This window comes from Hippopotamus amphibius, chromosome 2 (genome assembly GCF_030028045.1).
Source record: "Hippopotamus amphibius kiboko isolate mHipAmp2 chromosome 2, mHipAmp2.hap2, whole genome shotgun sequence".
Taxonomy (NCBI): Eukaryota; Metazoa; Chordata; class Mammalia; order Artiodactyla; family Hippopotamidae; genus Hippopotamus; species Hippopotamus amphibius.
In genome coordinates, this window is record NC_080187.1 from 112662570 (window position 1) to 112679974 (window position 17405).

At 54.1% G+C, this 17405-nt stretch overlaps 2 protein-coding genes across 13 annotated transcripts in view; one reads left to right on the forward strand and one right to left on the reverse strand.

Annotated features, from left to right (window-relative positions):
• Window positions 1–13160, forward strand: part of SEMA4D (semaphorin 4D) — a 120088-nt gene extending 106928 nt beyond the window's left edge. The window contains exons 18-20 of one of the 3 annotated variants that reach the window (XM_057720412.1): window positions 7300–7509; window positions 11230–11327; window positions 11717–13160. In XM_057720412.1, the coding sequence (XP_057576395.1) occupies window positions 7300–7509; window positions 11230–11327; window positions 11717–11743 (335 nt within the window). In that variant the 3' untranslated portion in view covers window positions 11744–13160. Of the gene's footprint in view, window positions 1–4119; window positions 4140–7299; window positions 7510–11229; window positions 11328–11716 lie in introns of those variants that run through there. The other 2 variants (XM_057720413.1, XM_057720414.1) reach the window with 2 other exon arrangements.
• Window positions 13161–14905: 1745 nt separating this feature from the next.
• SECISBP2 (SECIS binding protein 2) overlaps window positions 14906–17405 on the reverse strand; it is a 38524-nt gene continuing 36024 nt past the window's right edge. For all 10 annotated transcript variants that reach the window (XM_057720534.1, XM_057720533.1, XM_057720531.1 and 7 more), the window contains 3 exons: window positions 16750–16904; window positions 16256–16448; window positions 14906–15831 (listed from right to left, as the gene is read on the reverse strand). In XM_057720534.1, coding sequence (XP_057576517.1) covers window positions 15728–15831; window positions 16256–16448; window positions 16750–16904 — 452 coding nt within the window. In that variant the 3' untranslated portion in view covers window positions 14906–15727. The remainder of the gene's footprint in view (window positions 15832–16255; window positions 16449–16749; window positions 16905–17405) is intronic.

Consider the following 17405-nt stretch of genomic DNA (forward strand, 5'->3'; position numbering starts at 1 on the left):
GAGGGCCAAGCTCTTCAGCTTCGGGGTTTCTGTTGCAACTACTCAGCTGTAGCCTTGCAGCCTGATGGCTGCCGCTGTGCAGGTGCAGCCTTGCGCCAAACCTGATTTACAGAGCGCGGCTTGCCAATTGCTGGTACATGGGGCTACTTCTGTGTCGGCTAACAATTTGGGTTTGACGTGGCATCTGGAGATTTAAAACATTAACCCTAGAGCCTCCGGAATGGGAACTGTGTTGACGACTTGCTTCAAGATGTTTAAACGCAGAAAAGATTGGGCGTCTGGTCTGCCCCCTCGGACCTAGGAGGTGTTGGCACTGTGTTGGGTGGTATTGGGATGGGGCGTCCGCCAAACCCACGTTCCGAGTGTGTCCCGGGCTTTGGGCAGCACCCGGCGGCCCATTCTCCCCAGGGGGCCGTCTTCTAAGTCATCAGTAGCAGCGGAGAGAAAGCACGTGGCACATTCCAGGCCTGGTGGCTCGTCCTTGCTCAGAGGCAAGGAATGAAGTTCGTGAGGAGGAAAAGCAAATCTCGATTTTTCCCTTTTCTGAGAATCGCAGCGAGCTGCCGAGTGTTAAGCTGCTGCCTGTTTCCCTGTGGATTTGGCTCCCAAGCCTTTGAGTGGCTGTGTCTGCCATGACCCCACACGTGTGGCCACTGGTGGCTCTGAGTGGGCCACGGGTGGCGGGCAGGGAAGTCGCCTGTGAAGGGGACGTTTGCAGACAGGCCTGTGAGGAGCACGTCTGTGTGGCCCCAGGTCACCTGCATGCTGTTCTCAGCCACCTCACTCCCTCGGGACAGGTGCCCAGGAATGGCTTCAGCCCCACAGGCCCGTCCCACGGTGTGTGGCAGCATCGTCCACAGTCACACTGGGGAACCTCCTCGGTGGTGGGAAGGGAGAGAGGCTCAGTGATGGGGTCACCAGGGCCCCTTGCTGGTGGATGCAGGCCCTCAGGGACCCCATAGACGGGCCTGTGAGGACTCGCCCCTCAACGGAGTGGCTTCATGCCTGCACGTGGGGAACCTGCTCTCCCCGACTGCAACCTGCTGCTGAGGGGCAGAGTGAACGAGACCTTGTCCCTTCTGTCCCCAGGCCCGTCCTGCTGCAGGTCACTGGCTTGGGTGCCCCCAATAACACGTCCAGATTTAGGCCGGCACTGCCCTCTTCCCCCAAACCTAGCTCACGAGCCAAAGCTGCTTCACTATGCAACATGGGAGTTCAAGTACACGGTGTTTAAAAAAGCAGCGTCTCTGGCCATCCCCTCCCCCGAGTCCCGGAAGACACCAGAACTAAAGACCAAGTTTCTTGTCAGGCTGGGGCTCTGCAGAAGCGTTGGCTCCTGCCTCTGCTTGCAGGCATCTCCCCATCCAGGTTGCTCTCTTGTGGCTTTGGCCTGGATGTCACTGCAGAGCTGGGCTTATGAAACCATCTCAAGCTCTGGCCCAGCTAAGGCCAGGTCGGCTTCTCACGGCGGGCACAGCCTCGTGGCTGGGTGACTCCGAGGGGCTTCTCAGCTCCCCGTCTTCTTTGCATCTCCAGATTATGCTGGTGGAATGTGTGTACGCGCCTGTGTGTATGTTGATGGGTGTATGTGTGTGTGTGTGTGCTTTGTATGCTGACATATCTCTGTGCACACACGTGTGCCTGTATGTGTGTTCTTGTGTGGACATGTATGCAGACATCCGTGTGTGTGTGTATGTGTGTGTATGTTTCTTTTCAGTCCAAAGCACCCTGCACGCCACACCTTGTGGCCATGCTTCCATTCACAGGCCCTGAGTCTTGAGTGCGGGGAGGATGAGTTCCAGGATCTGGGGTGGTTCTCCTACCTGCTGGCTGCCTTCCATTTGAAAGCAGTGCACGTGCACAGTGGAGAGTTAGCAAAATACTGACAAATATAGAAAAGGAGTTCTGAGCTGGAGAAACTACGAAGGCATATAGTCATGTTTCACTTTTCTGAAATAATCTATGCTCCTGGTGGCAAAATTAGAATAGTACAGATAAGCAAAGAAACCTCCCACTATGTGCACATGAGCACACTTACCTTTATTTTGGCTAAAAATACCGATAAGCCATGCAGGCATACCTTGGAGATGTTGTGAGTTCAGTTTCAGAGCCCCGCAATAATGTGAGTTGCACCAATTTTTTGACTTCCCAATGTATCTGAAAGTTATGTTTACATGCTACTGTACTCTGTTACGTATGCAGTAGCGTGATGTACCTTCATGTAAAAATACCTTATTGCTAGAAAATGCTAATCATCATCTGAGCCTTCAGCAAGCTGAAGTAGTAACATCAAAGTTCACTAACCATGGTCACTGTAAAATTATAATAATAATGAAAAAGTTTAAAATCTTGTGAGATTACCAAAATATGACACAGAGACACAGAGTGAGCAAATGCCATTGGAAAAATGGTGCCAGTAGACTTGCTCAATGCAGGGTTGCCACCCACCTTCAGTTTATAAAAAATGTAATATCTGCAAAGTGCAATACCGCGAAGCTCAGTAGAAGGAAGCGAGCCTGTGTGTCACAGCGGTCGAGGATGCGTCCCTATGCATCTCTGCAAATCGTGTGTCCGCACACGCACCGTGTACATATATACACACAGAAATAAATACATCTGTGTGATTTTTTAACCAAGGTAGAGTTTCTCTCTACCCTAAGGGCCCTGCCCTCATTCCTGATGTGATCATTTTTCTATGTCAGAGTTAGACCCGTGTCATTTTTAAAGCTAAGAATGGATCCTCTCTACTTTAGGTAAGATTTGGATATTCAGGTCTTGGATAGCCTTTCATGTTTTAACTACAGTGTTAAAAATCAGAGCCCTTTAAGCCCCTGGGGTCCAAGGGTCAGAAGCGGCCTGAGCCTCGGAGCTCCTGCAGCAACAGTTCCTTCCAAGGCCAGGGTCAAGCCCTGGCGGGGGCATAGTTGACCCGTGAGTTGATCATTTTCCAGGAAGAGTCGGGACGCCCCTCCACGCTGGGGCAAGGCAGAGCTGGGCCCCTGCCCGAGTCTCAGTGCTTAGAGTGTTGGATGAAGTGGTTCTGCCAGAAGCTCTCTCTGTCTTCTGTTGTTTGTGATAATCCCCATGCCTTTACAACACGGCAGTCCTGGCCCTTGGCTTCTGGAAATCTGTGTGTGCAGGAGTGTCATCTGCAGAAGGGACTCTCCCCGACTCCGTGAAGCTGGCAGCCATGCAGGCATCTCCCACCCCTCCCCACACTGCCCATGACATTGTCTGTAAAATGCCTCTTGCCATGTAAGGTCCCAGGATTTAGGATCAAGATATTTTGGGGTCACTCGTCAGCTGGCCACAGGGCCCCAGCTCCCGTGTGAGGGGGCTTGAGACGTGCTGAGGAGGAAAGCTGATGTCTCTGGGGCGGTGGAGACCTGGGAGAGCCCCTTTCCTGTCCCGGGCAGGTCCTCTTGAGTTCTGTACAGTTGCGGACTCTGGGCCACGCAGCGGAATCTGGAGCAAGTGTCTTTGGTGCTTGCAGACTCTGGGTGTTTGGAGAACAGCCCCCCCCCCCCCCGGGGTGTACCTGGCTGCCCAGAAGCTGGCAGGACCCTGGGCGTGAGTATGGAAGGTGGGCTGGCCTCAGGGCAGCTGGCCGGGGGTCAGAGTTGACCACACGCAAGAGGATGCCTGGAGGAAGGCTTGCCTGCCTGGAGCTGCACGGAAGGCAGTGGGGCAGCTGGCAGGATGGGGCCTGAGGACAAGCGGTGGATCCTGTTACACTCCCCTCCAGCTGGGCTCTCAGGTCCTGCGCCTCTAGGATGGGTTGGCTTCCCTTGGGGAGAGGCCATTGCATGGAAGCGTTCTGGTTCTGTCACACAGTAGCGTCCGCTCTGCACCAGTGGGTTTCCTTAGACAGGTGGGGGCAGGATGGAGCCAACAGTCTTGCAATCTTGAGGTGGGGGCTGCGGCCCGAGACTCCCGGCGGCCCCATCCCACAGGTGGCTGGGAGGCGTGGGCCCAGCACCCTGAATATCCAAGGAGCAGGCCCCGTGGGACAGGTGGGTGTGGCCTGCGGCTCCTGGGCCCCACTGACATCGTGTGGTGGCCCTGCTGACCGGTTTTAACTGTCACTTTCCCTCTCTCTTTAATCTCCTCTGCATTCAGAATGAGTTGGATAGTTTTAAAAAAGAATGAATGGAACGTAAGTACTTCAGCATTTTTAATATTTTACTACAGTTACATACACATTTAGAGAAGTTACCGGTGCTTGATGCTGTCCTCACGAGAGAGGTGCGTGTTTCCATCCATGTTTGTGCCCCAGCACCTGTGGGTCAAAGAAGAATTTGGCTCCCGAGAAGTCCTGGCCCGTGTGTGCTTCAGGGTGACGAATCGTCCCCAGTGCAGTCCACCTGGGTTCTCTGTCCCAGCGTTGGTCATCAGAACCTTTCAGAGGCGCCTGTGACCCATGTTCGTGGCCCTCGTCCTGGGGGGCTCGGTGCTCGTCACCACTGGGCAGGGCGAGGGGACGAGACCCGACTTCAGTGTTTGTTCAGAGACAAGTCTCACGTTATTAATCAACAATGCCTCGGGCGTATCAGCTTTGAAAGTCAGACTCCACCAGGATGCCCACCGGTCCGGGAATTACTAAATAAAACGTGGTGTCACCAAGTGCATTCAGTTAAAGGAAGGAAATACCTCTGCCTGGTTGACAGGCACACAGACATGGGCATGTGTACACGTGCATGTGTGTATACATACAAGTATGTATATCTGAATGTATAGAGAGAGTATATATAGAGTTATCTATGGATACAGCACAAAACGCTTTGTTTTGTATATTATACAAAAACTTACATTATGCAAAATTATAGTGATAGAACAAAACACCAAAAATCCCAAAAATTCTGCACAGAAAACAAACAGAACCCCGAGGGCTCATCCACTTGGGCCAGGACGGCCGGGGGCTGCTGGGTGAAACACTTCGGAACAGCTTTCAGAAGTCCCTCCAGAGCTGGTGGCACAAGTCTTTCTTCCAAATGGCATTTTATTTTTATTATAAAAGCAGTATTTGTTGTAATGAATTCGGAAACTTCGGGAAAGTATAAAGAGCAAAGCCTAATCACCCCCAAGTGCAGCCAGCTGCCGCCCCGGTCTTCTCTCACATGAACGTGTCCACACACACGCACACACGCACGTACCACACTATGTACTCATATATTGCTTTGGTTTAACATAACGCTATTAGTGTTTTTCTGTGTTACTAAATCTTCTTAAACGTGATCCCTGATAAATGGCGATGCGGGGCGCTGCCGCAGCACTCGGGCCCTTGTGGGGCGTTTCCCAGTTCCCACAGAAACGGCTTCAGTGGGTTCTGACCTTCATCTCAGATTCATTCCTACGATTGTCCAGGTCAAGGGTCTGACTTTCCCTTGGGAGGAAGTTTCTTTGAGGATTCTGAATATGGTGGGTCACTGATGCAGGGACCGGACAAAGGTGGATAGGTCCCAAGCTGGTCACACAGGGACCTGGCTGGTGAGGATTTATCATAAGTAATCATATCTAAACTAGAAGTCTCTCCCTCTTCTAAACAGCCCAGCACGTGACAGAGAAATGTCTCTGCCCACCGCCCGCACCTGGCCGTGCGTGCACACACGTGCACCCACATGCAAGCACGCCCAGATGCCACTTGTTTTCGTGCTGGTTTTTAATCCTTTGTCTCTATCTTTTGTCCTGCTCGGTGAACTCCAGCCACAGGTAGATGTAGTGTTTGCATTGTGGACCACCCCGCACGAAACCACGTTTTATGTCCTTCCCAGGTTGGTGGGCATTTGAGATGGAATCTAGCTTTTAAAAGCTGATTCTCAGGCAGGATAGTGACCAGGCAGGGCTGCTGTGGTCTGGGTCGGCCTCCCAGCCTTCCCGCCCAGGGTGGTGCTGTCCACGTGGAACAGCAGGCAGCTGACGGGGAGCTGGGTCCCTGGGCAAGGCCAGAGGGTCCCCCTCGTCCACACTGTTAGGGTGCCCGCCTGGGAGAGGCAGTCAGGGTAGCAGCGTGGGCTGGCAGGGCCTGGCCTGGCACCCCCACCCTACCCTGCGTGTCCCCTGGAGCCCGCAGGGAGTGGGTCCTGCATCCTCCTCCTGCCTGGCTTTGAGCCGCCTGGGTACCCAGGGCAGGCAGCTGCTGCTCCTGTCTAGGGCCTGGCCTGGCCTTTGCTCTGCCCCAGCTCAGCGCAGCATCTGCACGAATCCCAGGAAGGAGCCTGGTGGCGTCCTCTGGGCGTTTGAATCTGACCTTGTCCTGTTTTCAGCCACTTTTGAGTGGAAGCCAGCAAGTAAGCAGATCTTAGTGGAGGCGCCCTGACTTGTTTGTTCTTAAGTAAGGATGGGAGTTGGGCCTGTCTCAGCACAGCCCTTGGGGCCCAGGGTGAAGCCTGAAACTGCAGGCTCATCCAGCTGCGGTTTGGATGGGGAAGGCGGTCCCATCAAGGAGGTGACTTGCAGAGGCTGCTTCCAGTGTCGGCAGCAGAGCCCAATCTTGCTCCAGGCTTTCCACGCACTGGTCTCCACAGCCCTCCACCCCCGGCCATTGTGGAAAGTGTATGGGATTTGGGGGTGGCATGTGCACAGGACCCTGCCGTGCTTTGGGAAGGGGCTTCTGCCTGGGCCCTTCCCCTCCTCTGGTCCACTCTCCTCAGCCCTTCTTCCCACCCTGGTGCGCCTGGGAGTTCCTGGTGGCAGTCCCACCCCTGGGCCTGGCAGCCCAGCCAGGCCCCATTGGGGCAGGCGAGCTCTGACCTCTCGATGCCCCAGGGAGAGGGAGTGGCCCTGCAGAGGCAGAGCTTTAGGCCAAAGGTGGTGGCAGCAGGGCCAGGCGGGCAGATGAAGTTCCCAGACCCAGACCCTCTGTGCAAAACAGACACCTGCCCTAGAGCATGGCCACCAGACACTCCATTGGGGTGCACCCCCTTTTGGAAAGGAAAAGGGGGTGCCCGCTGATGGCCTAGAATGTGTCCTGGGGACACGGCCACACAGGTATGCTTTGAAAAAGGTACCTGAGCAAGGTCAAGGAGCAGGAAGCCACGGGGCGCAAGGCACTCACAGGCTTGCACCCCTTTAATCCCAAGGGTCACTGGGAATCACAGCGGAGAGCCACCCCCAGGCCTCCTCCAGGGGAAGGACAGGGACTTGTGGGAAAGCTGCCCTGTCACTTTGGGTCCAGCTGGGACGAGGCCCCGAATCTGGGAAGCCCCCACACCCCCCAGCCTCCCGTGCCAGGGTAGTTCCCATGGCTCCCATGACCCCTAGTGAGGGTCCCCAGGGTGAAGGTGGTCTGTGTACCCCCAGGTCCTGCGGATGTTCACTTTCTCTGGGAGAAGAACGGGCGCGAGCTGGAGGTGTGTGTCCCCACGCAGACCCATGCGCTGCCAGATGGCAGGGCCCACGTGCTCAGCTGGCTGCGAGACGCCCTCCGGGAAAGCGCCGAGTACCGCTGCACCGCTGTCTCCAGGGCAGGGAACAAGACCTCCAAGGTGCGGGTCTCCGTGACCAGACTGGGTGAGTGCGCTCTCCCGGCCGCGACTTTTCAGTTTACCCCCGTCCCTCGAGCAGCAGGCTCGTGGGGGACATCTCAGTCTGGGGATTGCCTCTCGGCTTTCACTGAGATGGATGCGTTTGCTTTTCACAGCCTGCCTCCCTGGTGCATGCGTGTGTGTGTACGCACGCCTGCACACACACACCTGTGCCCGTGTGCGCACACGCACGCATGCTGGCTGCCAACCCCATGTCCTCCCAATAGAAGACTCTACATTATTAGAACATAATCTTGGGCTTCCTAGGTGGCGCAGTGGTTAAGAATCCGCCTGCCAATGCAGAGGTCACGGGTTCGATCCCAGCTGCAGGAAGATCCCACATGCCACGGAGCAACTAAGCCCGTGTGCCAAAAAAAAAAAAAAAAAAAAAAAAAAAGAACATAATCTTTTTTTTGTTTTTTTGGCCGTGCAGCTTCTGGGATCTTAGTTCCCTGATCAGGGATTGAACCTGGGCCCTGGGCAGTGAGAGCTCAGAGTGCTAACCACTTGACCACCAGAGAATTCCCTGCGTTACATTATTAGGATGGCTGACCCCGTAGTCTATTATGATTTCCCCTCCTGTACTTTTGTTTCCCATGTAGGTAACCACTGTGCTGATTTCTATTTGCTTGGTTCGTAGCTGTCACTAATTCCACACCAGACCCCGCAGTTCAGTGCCTGATCAGTGCAGACATACTGGCATCCTGTCCTCAGCCTCCCCACACCCTCTGCACCAGGAGCCAAGTGCCTCCCTGGGACTGGCCCTTGCGCTGAGGCCGGAGACGCCGTTCCTTTGTGTTGGATCTTGTGCCCTGTTTCCCGGTGTTCCTTTCTTCCCTTGCTTTCCTCCTTCGTTCTTCTGTGAAGTGTGTCCTCTGGCACGCTCAGGGTGTCAGGGGGAGTCAGCGTTTTGAGAACCTGTGTCTTTTCTTCATCTTCACACTTAGACCAACTGGGTAGACCATTCTGGCCTGAAAATCATTCCCTAGTGTGTGAGGCTGGCCCCGTCTTCTGGCTCCTGAGAGCCTACCTGTGACCCTGTGTGACCACTGTCTTTCTGGTGCTGTGCAAACGCGTGTCTGGCTGGGCCTGTGACACAGGGAAGCCCCTGCCTTCAAGTCATGGAAGTGTTCAACACTTATCCACTTCTCTCCACTTCATTACCTGTTCTTTCTGGGAGTATTTTCCAAGATGTGTTGTTGGTCCTCTGTCCATCTTCTCTTTCCTGTTACCTCTGCTTCTGTTAGTGTCTCTCAATCTGCACACCTGCTGGTTTTCATCCCGCTCTCACACTTTTTATTACTCAGAGGTTTTCATTCTGTTCTACCGTGAGTGCATTCTCTTCTTGTCTTGGGGATGCGGTGTCTTCTCCCCTCTCTGAGGTTACTGAGAGGATTCTCCATTTCCTTTTCCCTCCCAGTTGCCCTTCTTTGGTGGTTGTCTTAGTTTCCTCATAAGTCTTGGGACCTTTAATCATTGGTTACATGTAAGAGAGGGGCACAAAGATCCCTCCTATGAGGCCCTCTCTACCCAAGGTGTGGTCTTTGGACGGGCAGCATTCATACTTCCTGAGAGCACGTTAGAAACGCTGGTGTTTCTAACGTGCTCGTGTTACCTTCTCCAGGAGATTCCTACGGCACTAGTGAGGAAGCCGGTCTGCCTCGCACCCTCCACCGTTGTGCGGAAGGCCTCCGGCTACAGCCCACACTTGGAGCAGCAGGCCACCCAGAGCTCAGGTTGGGCTATCAGTGAGGACTTAGGTTGGCAAGAGGCTGAGGCCTCATCATTCCGTATAGAAAGCCACCATCCTGTCTGCCTTCAGCGTGGGTACCACCCAGGTCCCCCGTCCTGTGCTTTCCGAGACCAACAGTCTCTTCTGGAGCAGAGGGAGGGCAGCTCCCTGGCTGTACAGGACCCTGGGGCCCATGTGCTTCCACTCTGCACAGCCTTTGAAGTGGCCTGCGTGCCAGCTCCCTGTCACAGCACCCAAGCTCCTGAGTGTCTCCCCGCTACGGGCCTGGGACCCCGTGTGCTTGGGTCTGCTGATTCTCCTGAGGCCATTTCCACGGATCCCTCTGCTTCCCAACTTCCCCTACTTTCTGTCCATTTTCAAGAGTTTATGTGTAAAATACTGTAAAAGACCCTTTGTCCTTTAAGTGGGGGTTACAGAGAAAAGGAAATTACAAACATTTGCTCCCATCTAGAACCCCCATTCCTGTCGTTTCTGTAAAATGCCCCTGCCTATTGCTGTCCAGATAAAATGAATACTCTTTTAAGTGTGCCTTAAAAATTGTGATCTCTCATTCAGATGTCAGGTGAATGGTACTGTCAGCAAATAGCTAGGCAGGAATAGCCAGAGAAGCAACTAGGCAGCTGGGGCCATTACTGTTGGACCGCATCTAACCCAGATACCTTATAAGGGAGGTACAGCTCACAGACGATGAAGGTGAAGTGACTCACCCAAGGTCCCACAGCTCAACAGCCAGGAAGGAGCAGGCCTTGACTTTGATGGCAGGCAAATTTATACCCAAGTCACTCTACAGACAGTAGACACAAAAGCCAGGAGAGGGGCTGAAAGACATGAGCAATCAGAACAGCTCAGTGTTTTCTACCTCCCCACACCCCCCATTACAGGGGGTACAGGTGGTGGTGGAGGAGGATGTGTTAGAAAATGTTTATTTTGGGATTCAAAGTCCATGTTGAGTCAGGTGCCCCTGCAGGGCCTCTGGAGTGAAGGGCCACCTCCTGTGTCATCCTGGGGGCCGCCGGCCGAGGGTGGGCTGTGTGGGCACCGGGACCACTGGGCCTGCTTAGCCCTGCTCAGGGTAAGAATTCGACTTCCTCTCTGAAGGGCTCAGGTCTTTGGAACCCATTTCTTTTTTTTATTTTGGCAGAGTGGGGTCTTAGCTGCAGCATGCAGGATCTTCACTGTGGCATGCAGGATCCTTAGTTGCGGCATGAGAACTCTTAGTTGCGGCATGCCTGCGGGATCTAGTTCCCTGGCCAGGGATTGAACCCAGGCCCCCTACACTGGGAGCTCGGAGTCTTACCCACTGGACCATCAGGGAAGTCCCTGGAACCCATTTCTGAAATTAGTCACGTGAACTGTAGTAACAACGGGGTGCATTTTTATGTTTACAAAGAAAAAGTATGGCTCTCAGGCTTGTGCCACCCTGGCAGCCCTACAAGGAACTCATTTTCAAAATTCAGGGGCAAACACAAAAGGGCAGTGCGGAGCAAGCAGCACGTGATGTAACACGACGCCAGCCCTGGTGCCCCAGCTGGTTTCTAAGCCTCAGCGCCCAGCCTCACCTGAGGGAGGCGGCAGCAGCCCCTGCCCGCCCTGAGCCCCAGAACGTCTGCATGGCCCCGTGAGGCCTGGGACGTCAGCCCCTCTCCTGGCTGCACAGAAAGTGCCACTGAAATGTGGGGGATGGGGCCAGTGTGACCTTGGGGAGCAGTGCCATGGGAACTGGTTGCCTGGGGAAGGGCAGGCAGGGGACCCTGACTGTGGAAGCCCCCACAGCCAGGAAGGCGAGGCCCGAGGGGTAATCGCCTCACCCTTGCCTGCTTGGCTGCCTCAGCCTGGCTCAGCCCAGCAGAGAGGCAACACCTAGCTCACAGCGCGGAGTCAGTGCCTGGTGGGCCCCCAGGGGGCCACGGAGGCCTGCCAGCTGAGACCTGGAGCCCCGCCTCTGTCTTGCAGAGGCGCCCCAACAGGAGAGGTGGACCAGAGAGCTTGCCACCTGGAAGGCCGTGGCCGGGGAGCACGACCGCATGATGCAGAGGTGGAGGAAGGCGTGGGTATGTGTCCGGCCCGAGGGAGGGCAGGGGTCTGGGAGAATGGTGGCCCCTCTGGGTGCCCGTGCTGCCACTGGACCCCATGTACTTCCTCTTGGCCCACTGAGCAGTTCTGCTTTCTGGAACCTACACCCTTTCACCTGTAGCTCCCTAGCCTGGGGCCAATCCCTGAACGGGAGTCAGCACAGGGTGGGACCCCTACAGGAAACCGAAGTCAGGCGAGCCAGCTGGTTCTAGCGAGAAACCTCCACGGCCACCCCAACCCCCCGACAGAGCTTAGCACGCACAGGCTTCCCTCCTGAGGGACCCCAGACCCCACTGGGAGCACATGGGAAAGGGACTCAAGGCCCGTCTGTTCTGCCAGGAACTGGAAGTCCACATTGTTTTTTCAGGAAAGCTGCAACCAGGACACCTTATAGCCACCAGGAGGCAGTGCTGACCTCAACCGGAAGCCGACCCTGCTGCCACCTGCCACGCAGCCCTGGAGGCCCCAGAGCAGTGAGCTGCCTCCCTGCCTGCTGGGTGCGGCCGTCACGTGTGCAGTGGAGAACACAGAGCTGAGTGGACCTGCAACAGCAGCCGGAACATCTCCTTTTTAATTAGGTGCTTAGATGGGACAGTCTGGCAGAAGCAGGAAACCAAGAAGGTTAATAGGCTACAGATGGAAACTCTGTTTAAGACAGCAGTGTGCCTGACGGTTCCTCTTCCAGAAGCACTGCTGTTACACTCTGAGGGTCACTCCCACACAACCTGAGTAATTTCACATCCTGCGAGGGGGCTGCCCCTAGACTGCTGGTTTCACTGCGGTGGAGCCGCTGCCATGCTTGGCCACTCGGCTCCAAGGGACAGGAAGGGCGGGGCTCCAGATGACCAGAATTCGCCTTCAGCCTTGAGTGCTGAGGTCCAAACTCAGGAGCCTGGACTGGAGACCCTGTGTTATTCCCCACTAACGTCAGAGCTCTGGCCTGTCTTCTAAAGCGTCCAGTGCACACCTGTCCACTCACGGCCAGGGCCTGGGTGCCGAGCTTGCGAACGGTGGGCAAGCCAGTAGTCAGCCGTGCGCATCTCCCGGCTCACAGTGGTGCGGGTCTGCTGAGGCCACCCTGTACATGCGCTTCTGGTTCCCCAGCTATTCATGCTGCACCTGGAGACTCTGCTGTGGGTGTGTGTAAATGTGAAGGCCAGGGCTGCTCAGCCTGTAACCTTGCAGGTGCTTTTTTTTTGCTTGTGGAGTGACGTTTTTTAATGGAATGCCAGTTTATCATAAAACCTAAACCTCTGTTAAAAATAAGTTGTACTTATCCCCAGCAATCCCACTCCTGGGCATATACTCAGAGAAAACCACAATCCAAAAAGAAACATGTACCACAATGTTCACTGCAGCACTATTTACAATAGCCAGGACATGGAAGCAACCTAAATGCCCATCAACAGATGAATGGATAAAGAAGATGTGGCACATAGATACAATGCAATATTACTCAGCCATAAAAAGGAATGAAATTGAGCTGTTTGTAGTGAGGTGGCTGGACCTAGAGTCTGTCATACAGAGTGAAGTAAGCCAGAAAGAGAAAAACAAATACTGTATGCTAACTTATATATATGGAATCTAAAAATAGGTACTGATGAACCCAGTGACAGGGCAAGAATAAAGATGCAGATGCAGGGAATGGACCTGAAGACACAGGGCGGGGGTGGGGGACAACGAAAGGGAAGCTGGGACGAAGCGAGAGGGTAGCGTTGACATACATACACTACCAAATGTAAAATAGATAGCTAGTGGGAAGCTGCTGGATAACACAGGGAGATCAACTCGATGATGGGTGATGACAGAGGGCTGGGATAGGGAGGGTGGGAGGGAGTCTCGGGAGGGAGGGGATGTGGGGAGATGTGTATAAATACAGCTGATTCACTTTGGTGTACCTCAAAAGCTGGTACAAGAGTGTAAAGCAATTATATTCCAATAAAGAGCTTAAAAAAAATGTTGTACTCACCCTGTGACCCTAGCAAATGGATGTCTCCTCAGCCTCATGACCACAGTCTGTTTTCAGACCCCTGTGTTCTCAAGCTGGGTACCTTGGTACAGGAGCAGCACACATTTCCAGCCAGTCACATCCAGGATCCTCTGTGAACAAGGCTCCAGAGGGCGGCTGGCTCTGGGGTTACTTGTCCTGTTTGCCCACCCAGTTGCTGGCCCCCCCTTGCCAACGGACGCTGAGCCAGCCCACAAACCACCACACGACCTGTGGCGGGGTTTCTGGTAGAACACCCATCGGCTCTCACTGTGGTTCTCGTGTGGGTACCGCTCCAGCTGCCACAGCTGCGGAGTGGAATGCTCCAGGGCGGGGGCCCTTTCCTTGGCGCTGTGATTCTCCCTCGGGTTGGATACAGTCAGAGCACTTTCATGCCCAACAAAACAGACACTTCCAGTTACCACAACATCAACACGCAGGGTTCTAGTGGGAAATGTGGTTATGAGGATGAGTTCTGATTCCCTGAACTGTTGGAAAAAAATAGTTCTTTCTACATTTTCTCAGTGAAGTATGCTTGTACTTGGGAAAAAAATAGTTCTTTCTACATTTTCTCAGTGAAGTATGCTTGTACCTCCTGCTTCCTGTGACACCATCAGCACAGAGCAGGCCACTGTGTCACCTGCAGCAGTGGCCTCTGTCAGGAAAGTGACACCATGACCAGAGCACCTCAGCACCTAAGTCACACGAGAAGCGAACCCTCTCAGTAGCTGCATGTGATGTTAAAAACCCACCTACTTTGTTCAGCTAATCTCAACAAACACCACAGACTCGGAGGCCTCAGGGGCTCTGTACAGACAACCTGCATCTCCAGCAGACTTTTTCATGACTTTCTGACTTATCAGTTTTATAATTTTAGACTGCAGAGTGCAGCGGACAAGCTATTTAACCTTCTCCAAGTTCATTTTGGAAACTTTACTCTCAATCTATTTTCAAACCTAGTATAGTTGACACAGGGAGGGGAGGAAAGACCTCCCTGCTATTCCTCCTGGTGGCCCTGAGGGAGAAAGCTGTGACAGGATGGAAAGCTTGGTGGACTGCATGTCCCTCATTTAAACAGCTCAGAAAGTGTATGGAAAAGCCGGGCACACACAGGAAAGACAGATGAGAAGACAGACCGGTGCTTCACACAGACAACCTCCACCTTGCCACCAGCCCCGGCCCCACAGCAGGCCATTTCCGACTCCTTATTCCACCTGTACTTGCTCGTCACAGGCCACTCACTCTCAGAGGTACTTCTGGCATGACTGAATTCAACTAACAGTATTTTCGAAGCCCACATGATACCTTGCTTGCTGGACAAGCACAACGCAGTGAAACTCTGTTCCTGCCATTTCCCGTGACCAGCACATCAGCAGGTTGGACCGAGGCGGGTCCAGCAACAGGGTCTCTAAGGGTCTGAGACTTCAGCAGTCACTACTTTGAGACCAAAGAGGTCTGAGCGCAGCAAACCTCTCCCTGCTCGGTCCCCTTCAGTTCAGAGAAGAGTGCCCAAAAGACATGGATCAGGACGTAGGACCACTGATTAGACCAAGATGACTGGAGTCGCTGGTGAAATTAAATAATCACTCTTTATTCAAAATAAATAAGCCCTCTTTACTTACAGGAATATACGAAAGTAAACTTCTATCCTTCTGGCCTCTAAGAAAGAAACCACATTCAGAATATGTTCATTTACAAAAGAAAGAAAATCTTTGTAGATTATCAAAATTGAAATTTAGGAACTTCAATATACATTGTTTCTTTGAAAAATAAAGAATAAAAGGAATAATTCATGTCAAAAAAGAACTGATTTTCCTTCTGAGGCTCATTTTAGCAAACCCTCCAAGTATCCCCAAATCTTCTGGCTGAAAAGCCACATCCTGAGAAAGGCACCCGCTCACCCCCGCCCCTCCTGCTCTAACACTGGCTCCCGCAGCGCCCATCCGGCAGCTTCTGCAGGGCTGTGCTGGTCACCGGGACTAGGAACATCAGGCTGGAACCCCCGCCGCCTCCCAGCCACATCACCTCGGCCCGCCGCTGCTTTCCACAAACTAACTTGGCTCAGCTATTCTGCAGTGGAGAGGCGTTCCCTTAGCAGCAGAATACTCCGAGTACCACCTTTTCCAGCATTCTCCAGACTCATACTGCACTCAGAGAGCCTAGGCTGCATCCCGAGGCTTTGTGAAAAGGTTTACGCCAGCATACTGACTCCCTGTCCATGGGACTCGCAGCTTTTGGTTGCCTACAAACACTGCTGGTTAACTTCCCAATTAAACAGTCGTACAAAACACACACTAGGTCAACGAAGAACTGAGAAGAAAAAGGCCCCAAAGTCTTTCAACACTGCCCCCCCTTACCCCAAATACACAAACACACAGGAAAGGACTCTTCTCATAAATTCAAGTTCATCATCTGAGAGGTTGACGCCTCCAGTGATTCCTCCAGCTCCAGGGCACATCGACTGTATGCTTCCAGATGGTTTCTCCAGATTTCAACTGGAAACAAGAAAGCACACAGCTGATGGGCAGGTGGGCACAGGAAGGGAAGTCTCTGGGAAAGCAAGCAGCACACAGCCTGCCCTAGATGGGGCCTGGCAAGGACTCACACCTGAGTCCCCCGCTGCAGCACCCTCGTGAGCAGCATCAAACACCTCCACGCATGTTGGCCTTGATGACCCCACCAGGAATGCGGCCGTCCTCATGGCTGCCCTCTGACCTGAGGCCTGTCTGAGACACCCACTGACCAGCCCTCCCAAGTCTGAGAACACCTCTTAAACAAAGGCCAGGTCTTAACAGGGCCTTTTGCAGCCAGTCCTGCCACAGCGGCCATGCTGCTTTCCTGGGCGCCCTGACTTTTTAATCAGGGTTGATGAAGACTTAGAGGATGCTCAGCCCTGACTCCATTCCCCCCAGTACTCACTGTAGTGTGGCTCCTCTTTTCCAGCAGGGGCCAGGGCACCATCCTCTGCAGAGCAGCCGGGGCCCTCTGTGGGTGGGCTGGCGGGGGCGAGGGGCCCTGGTTCTCCCGGCAGCTCCCGGCGCGCCTTCTCCAACATGGTCCTGTAGGCCTGCCGGGCCGCCATCGTCAGCTCGACCATCTTGTGGAACTGGTCCTTGGGCAGAAACAAGAGCACAGGTGACATCCCCTGCAAACTGGTGATGGTGCCCTCCACAGGGCGCCCGCGGTGCTGACCTCAGGCCTGCCTAAGGTTCCTCTGTGGCAGCAGTGAGCCCAGAGCTAAGTCTGGCATCACACTTCTGTGCTTTTAAGAAAACAAGGCCGCCAAGGCTGCTGTGTTCCAGACTGGGGCCCCTGGGGCTCAGGGCTGCTCTGCTGGGGAAGCACAGACAACCAGCGCCCCTCCAGACTCCCTCCCGTGAGGAAGACGGGCCGGTGCCCCCTCCCCATCTCACCTGGGCCCCGTCGTAGCTGAAGATCCCCACCACGCTGACAGGAACAGCCTTATTCAGACTGCGCCCCAGAGCTTTGCGGTTGAGAGCAAACACAAAGGGGACGTCCTGCTCACAGGCGGAGGCGATGATGGTGCGCAGGGTGTCGTCCAGCCCACCTGGTCAGAGGACAACAAAGAGGACAGGCGAGCTCACCACATGAGCCTGCTGGCAACAATGGCCGCCAAGGGCTTTTCCCGACAGATAGTGACACTCCTGGCTACTTCCTTATTACTCAAGCCAGTGCCCCAGGCCCACCAGGAGAGAGCCAGTCCCTGCGGTGCAAGTACACTGTTACTCTCAGCCACGTGGCAGAAATCAGCTCTCCAAAAGACACGTCTAAAAGCAATAAGAGACGATAAAACGTGTCCACGTCAAGTCAACAGCTGGCGCCATGCGTAATGGAAAAATGAAGTCTTAGCAACTATTCGCTGATTACTATGTGCCAGGCCTCAGTCTAATGGCCACATGTGACTGGCTCCTACATCCTCACAAAACCCTGTGGGGAGGCTGCCCCCCACTTGGAGATGGAAATCCAGAGCCCAAAGAGGTCACTGAGCACCTGCAACCCTGCCTCCCAGCGAGGGACCAGCTGGGCAGGAGGGGGTGGGGATGGCACT